The 6,176-nt window shown below is 63.1% G+C and overlaps 1 protein-coding gene across 1 annotated transcript in view; it reads right to left on the reverse strand.

The window, feature by feature from the left end:
* COL7A1 (collagen type VII alpha 1 chain) overlaps positions 1-6,176 on the reverse strand; it is a 28,105-nt gene extending 21,929 nt beyond the window's left edge. The window contains exons 1-19 of the mRNA XM_041425932.1: positions 6,095-6,176; positions 5,806-5,986; positions 5,569-5,728; positions 5,382-5,475; positions 5,140-5,298; positions 4,780-4,943; positions 4,552-4,681; positions 2,862-2,981; positions 2,593-2,739; positions 2,309-2,425; positions 2,085-2,234; positions 1,753-1,881; positions 1,520-1,666; positions 1,231-1,356; positions 1,018-1,161; positions 811-936; positions 590-736; positions 382-510; positions 158-304 (exon numbers count right to left, since the gene is read on the reverse strand). Coding sequence (XP_041281866.1) covers positions 158-304; positions 382-510; positions 590-736; positions 811-936; positions 1,018-1,161; positions 1,231-1,356; positions 1,520-1,666; positions 1,753-1,881; positions 2,085-2,234; positions 2,309-2,425; positions 2,593-2,739; positions 2,862-2,981; positions 4,552-4,681; positions 4,780-4,943; positions 5,140-5,298; positions 5,382-5,475; positions 5,569-5,728; positions 5,806-5,986; positions 6,095-6,176 — 2,599 coding nt within the window. The remainder of the gene's footprint in view (positions 1-157; positions 305-381; positions 511-589; positions 737-810; positions 937-1,017; positions 1,162-1,230; positions 1,357-1,519; positions 1,667-1,752; positions 1,882-2,084; positions 2,235-2,308; positions 2,426-2,592; positions 2,740-2,861; positions 2,982-4,551; positions 4,682-4,779; positions 4,944-5,139; positions 5,299-5,381; positions 5,476-5,568; positions 5,729-5,805; positions 5,987-6,094) is intronic.

A 6,176-nucleotide genomic window follows, 5' to 3' on the forward strand; every position in this document is an offset into this window, starting at 1 on the left:
ACCAAGGGGGAGGAAAGGGTGTCCCAGCTTCATGGGGCAGCCCTCAATATGCTCCCTCTCCAGCCCAATGCTGGGACAGTCCAGTCCCTGGGTGCCCCTCTGGGCTCAAGCCATGTGTCAGGGGCTTGTGCTGCCTTGGCCCCAGGCAGTCCCTTACTGGTGATGGCAGTGATGGTGGCTGGCTCGCTCTCCCGGCTGCCAGCCAGGCTGGTGATGCTGATATGGTAGTGCCGGCCCGGTTCCAGTCCCGCCAGGGCATAAGAGCTGGAGGTGGCTGGGAGCTGCTGGCTATGCTGGGGCCCCCCTGGCAGGGGCAGAGAGAGGTGAGGGGGTGCAGGTGGGGGCTGGCAGGGATGCAGGGCTCCAGCCAGCTGTGCTTACCTTCAGCCAGGCGCCAGAACAGACGGTACCCGGTGCTGCCAGCCACTGGCAGCCAGGCCAGGCGCAGGCGGTGCTCCGAGGCCTCGGTCACCTGGAAGCCGCTGACGGGGCGTAGGGGGACTGCCTCCGCTGCGGAGCACAGGGGCAGGCGTCAGGGGCAGGAGTGCCCAGTGCCACCCGGGGTGATGTCCCCTGCCCCAGCACTCACGGGTGGTGACCACAACGGAGACGGGGTTGCCTTCCCGGTTGCCAATGAGTGCCGTCACCTTCACAGTGTAGGAGACGCCTCCCTCCAGGTTGGGGATGTCAAAGGAGTTGGTGTGGCCAGGAACTCGCCGGCTACTCTCCGACCCCCCTGCCAAGGACTGTGGCATCAGGCCCCCCACCCTGCTGCCCTCACAGCCCACCCCCATCCCCACCCCACAGTACCATCCCTGCGGCTCCACACCACACGGTAGGCAGTGGCTCCCGGCACACCGACCCAAGTGACACGGGCAACATTGCTCCTGGATGCCTGCACCTCCAGCTGGGTCACCTTCCCCACCTGCTCCGGCACTGTGACACCAAGAGGGCCACTGTCACCCTGGGTCACAGCCAATGGCACCAGACAGCACTGTCAGGCAGGGGTTACCTCACCTATCCGTCCCGTGGCAGTGACAGGGCTGCCCTCACGGCCATCCACAATGGCTGAGACACCGACGGTGTAGACGATGTTGGCGTGCAGCCCATCGATGGTGAAGGTGGTGGGGTCAGCAGGGAGGAAGCGGGATTTCTTCAGACCTAAGAGATGGCTGGGATAGGAAGGGCTCCAGCACTGCTGCCACAGCACCCCATGGTCCCTACACTCACCGTCACTGCCTTGCCACGTCAGCAGGTAGCCCCCAGCACCTGGGAGCCCTCGCCAGGTGACCCGCAGCTGGCTGGGACCGGCCTCCATCACCCGCAGATCCGAAATGCTGCCCACCTCTGGATACTCTGCACCACCCCACAGCATCACAGCATCACCTTGGGGAGTCCAAAGGGACCCCACAGCCGAGCTGCCATCCCGAGGGGTTGCAGGGGGATAGACGCAGCTGCATGCCAGAGTGGGAACATCAAATACCAGAACTCCTGGCACCAAACCCTGGCATGGACTTACTGAGGCGGACGGTAAGCGTGGCAGCACTGCCCTCCCGGCTGCCCGCTAGTGCCGAGACACGCACCAGGTAGGTGATGCCCTCCCGGAGGTCACCAAGCTCCAGCCCCGTCTGGCTGCCTGGGATGCGCCTCGTCCTCTCCGTGCCATCTGCCAGGAGTAGGGCAGTGCAGTGGCTCGGTGGCAGCTGCTCAGGATGCCCCAGGTGCCACCCGTAGCCCTGCCCACAGACTCACCCTGGTTGTTGCGCACCACCACTTTGTACTCGGTGGCACCGGGGACACCGGTCCAGCTCAGCCGTACCCACCTGCCCGATTCCTCAACGAGCCGCAGGTCTGACACAGCACCCACGGGTGCCTCCACACCTGGGAGGGGACATGTGAGGCACAGCTGGAGTGGCACAGCCTGGACAGCACAACCCCTGTACTCATCCTGGGCTGTGACCAGACACCTGGGGGTCTCATGGCCAAGGCAGTCCTCAGGCTGAGCAATGCCCATTGGGACGTCCCTCCGTGCCAAAGGCTTGGAACGTGGGGGGACAACTCAGGGGACCCTCAGCAGCACTCACCTGTCTGAAAGGTGGTGACAGGGGTGGCCACCTCCCCACCATCATAGAGCGTGTAGAGGGTGATGCGGTACTCGGTGCCTGGCTTCAGCCCCGTCAGCTGGTAAGTATTGGTGCTGCTGGGGAGAGACACTGTTCTGGGGGGCTCTGGTCCTGCAGGAAGGGAAGGATCACAGCCAGCTGCTGGAATGGAGAGCCCACAGGGGCAACAGGCACCCCAAGCTTACCTGTGGCTCTCTTCCACTCCAGACGGTAGCCACGAGCATCACGGGCACTGGTCCAGAGCACTTGGATGGATGTGGGGCCCAGGATGTTGGTCTGCAGCATCTGGTCTGTACCTGCCTCTGCAAGAGGGACCCCATGGGCCGGGGTACCTTGTGCCACCCTGCTGCCAGCCACCCAGCCCATGTCTCTGGTCCCCGCACATGGCAAGGACAGGGGCGATGAGGGCTGGTCCCTGCCCCCTCCCATGCACAGCAGCAGGATGGCATCACCTGTACCCAACACCTACCTGTCCTCTGCTGCACAGTGGCTGTGGGCCCCTCCAGCTGCCCGAAGAGTGGGGCCACTGTCACCACATAGTCGGTGTTGGGCTGCAGCCCCACCAATGCATGTGACACCTGTGCGGCATCCAGGTCCACCCTGCGCCTGTCCTGCCCTGTGGGAGCCAGTGCAGCAGTGCCTTGGGGAGGTCAGGCAGCAGGTGCCACAAGCTCCCTCCTGTCCTTCCCCACAGGGGCCACCAGCAGAAGGGGCACAATCTCTGGGAGAGGCACGTACCAGTGCGGGTTGCCCAGGAGAGCCGGTAGCCAGTCGCGCCCCTGACAGACTGCCAGGCCAGCAGCATGCTCTGTGCCGAGACGTTGTGGACAGTCAAGTGCTGCACGCCCACCAGGTGCCCTGTGGAAGTGAGGTGACTGTCCATCTCCCGCATGAGAATGGGGCAGGGAGCAGCGGGAAGCACCTTCACCTGCAAACTGCTGTCTCCAGGAAGCCCCCTCGCCCCTGCTCAGGGATGCTAACCACACTGAGGCCACTGAGTGCAGCCCGCGCTCAGGCGGCTCCTTCAAAGCATCAAACTGTGCAAAATGGAGCTCAAACGTCTTCCTCCTAATGCCTTAAATACTTTCTGTGGGTTAAGACTGCCTGGGGCAGCTGAAGGAATTGGTTTGCCAAAATCTGATGCTTGCAAAGGTGTTGCCCTGGGGTCTCACCCCCAATCCTACCCGGAGATGCTTTCCAACAGCCTCTGCCCTGGTGGAAACCACACTTTCCTCCCACAGAGCACTGTACTCAAACCCGGCATTTTTTCAGTCAACATTTTTTATGTCATGGGAAGAAAGCTCTGGTGGAAACACTCCCAGAAGGCTGCAAAGGAAATTGGGAGCACACAGTGCTGCATCCTTCCCTGGGAGCAACTTTTGGGGCCCAGAGCATCGTCTTGTAGCCACACTCACCTGCATCCCCATCCCACCCCCACAGGCAGCACCAGGCCAGGCAGCCCCATCCCAATGGGGCACAATGATTGGAGGGGGACATCCCTGTGCTGGGAACCCGTTCCTAACCCTGGCTGGGCCCAGGGCTGGGCACAGCACTCACGTGTCCGGGCGGTGAGGGTGGCAGGGGCAGCGGGCTGCTGTGCATAGCGGGGCTGGAGCATCACCAGGTACTCAGTATTGGGCTGCAGGTTGCTGAGCGTGGCTGACTGTGCGCTGGCCGCCAGGCTCTTCTCCTCTCTTTGGGGTGCTCCTGGAGGGATGTGGGGGGCACAGGGACATAGCACACACCAGGCCCAGCAGGGAAGGGGTGTCTGTGGGCCTGCACCCTGCCCTGAGGATGCCAGTCAGTGCCAGGGGTGGGGAGCACCGGGAAGAGACTGGGACGTGGGCCAGGGCAGGGGCACCCCCTGGAGCGCCCGAGGCCAGGGTGAGGCTGCCAGGTGTGTGGCTCCAGCCCCATCCCTGGCTGGGATGGGGGTCTGCTGCCTGCCCCCCATGTGCAGCAGCCATCGGGGCACACAGCAGGCCCCCAGCCATTGTGCAAGCCCAAGCACACACCCTGAACCTTGCACATGAAGCCTCAGGGTGCAGGAATACACAGGCTGCCTGCACACCTCTGCACACACGCGCCCCACGCCCAGCGCACGCGTGCCGGCTGCCGAGGTGAGGGTGGGTGGATACACACCCACAGCACTCCGGGCATGTATCCCTGCATTGGGCTCTGCCCAGGTCGCTGCACAAAGGGTGCCCAGGCAGCACCGACCCCCACCTTGTGCAGCATAGCTGAGGCTGTAGCCCTGGGGGGGCTCAGGGCCTGGCTGCCAGGCCAGCCGCAGAAAGGTCGGTCCAGTCTCCACCACACGAAAATCCAGCATGGAGCCAGCACGGCTTTCTGGAGGCACACAGAAGCAGGGATGAGTCCCCAGCCCCAGTGCCTGCACTCACCCTTCCCTATGGGCATGGGCACTCACGGGTTCGTGCTCGGCCAGACACCGACTCGCCGATGCTGTTGGCGTACTGGGCGGTGACAGTGACCAGGTACTCTGTCCCAACACGCAGTCCCCGTAGCACGGTGTTTGTCTCCCGTGGCCCCACGCTCACCTGGCCAGGAACAATGTCACCCCCTCATCTTCCCCAGGTCACACATGGAGCCACCAGGAACACCCAGGAACTCTGAGCAGTCAGGTGGGGGCACTCACCTCCTGCCTCTCTGCCATGATGGGCTGCCCTAGCCCTGTCAGGGGTACGTACTGCACCCGGTAGCCAGTGATGGGACCACTGGCTGCTCTCCAGCGGACCTGCAGACTGTCGAGGCCCTGCTCCGGGATCTCCAGGTTGGAGGGGCCAGCGTGGCTTGGCCCATCTGTGGGGCAGCACAGGGGCTGTTGGCTCCACAGTGCATGAAGCAGAGAGGAAATGTGGCAGCACAGATGTGTGCCCCATGGGATGGGATGGCCAGAAGGTCATTTTGGGGATGGGACGGATGCTAAGGGTGCACGGTCTGGCACCCAGCACTGTCAGCACCTGTGCCCCTCAGGGAGGAGGGTGATGGCCCATACCCAGCAGGCGCAGGGTGCCCCCAACAGTCGTGCACACCCTTCGTGTCATCAGTGGCACCAGCGTGTCCAGCAGCTTGAAATCGCCGATGTAGAAGAAGAAGGCCTCAGTAGGCATTGAGGCCACACGGATCAGCTCCTTGCGGTCAGCATTCTTAATACCTGGGACAGAGGGAGATGGTGGGCGAGGGAGGAACCTGAACCAAGCAGAAGACTCTTTCACATGGTGCAGAAGCCTCACTCACCCACGGCAAAGACCTTGATGCCCTGGCTCTTCAACTTCGCTGCTGGCCCCTCGGCATCGTCCTGGGACTTGCCATCCGTGATGAGAATGCAGATCTGCAGGGCCAGGAAAGAACTGTGGGATCCAGCATGGGGTCTGTGGGCCTGACACTCCTCCCCATGCTGCCAGGAACACTGCTCTGCACATACCTGGGGGACCCCAGGCCGGCGTTGCGTGGGGCCAAAGAAGTTGTCAGCAATGTAGCGGAGGCCAGCGCCTGTCCGTGTATTGCCACCCTTGTAGCTCAGCTGCTGGATGGCCCTCCGGACACTTGTGCCATCAGTGTGCTGGGAGAATGAGAACTCCACCCTGGGGAGTGCAGGGGGGCACTGTCACTTCCCAGCCCTGCCACCTTGCACCCCACGTGCCCCCTCCCTTGGGCTCACCGTGGGTCATCACTGTACTGTGCCATGGCAAAGCGCACTGCCTTCTCACCCACCACCTGCACAAAGGGCCCCACCAACTCCTCCATGAAGGTGCGGACAGCACGGAAGTTGTTCCTTCCGATGCTGGATGAGCCATCCACCAGGAAGGCGATGTCAGCCTCCAGCACATCCTCACACACTGCTGCAGAACAGTGACAGCACTCAGGGCACAGACTGGCACTCTGGCACATTGGTGCTGAAGCCCTCTTATTGTCCCGCCCACCATGTGGACCCAGTGCTCAGCACCTACCTTGGCTCCTCTTCTGTGCCATGGCAGCTGGAGGACGCAGGAGCGCTGGGAGCACAGCCAGGAGCAGGAGTTGGCCCCTCAT

Source organism: Onychostruthus taczanowskii, unplaced genomic scaffold, assembly GCF_017590055.1.
Source record: "Onychostruthus taczanowskii isolate IOZ18803 unplaced genomic scaffold, ASM1759005v1 scaffold9, whole genome shotgun sequence".
Lineage (NCBI taxonomy): Eukaryota > Metazoa > Chordata > Aves > Passeriformes > Passeridae > Onychostruthus > Onychostruthus taczanowskii.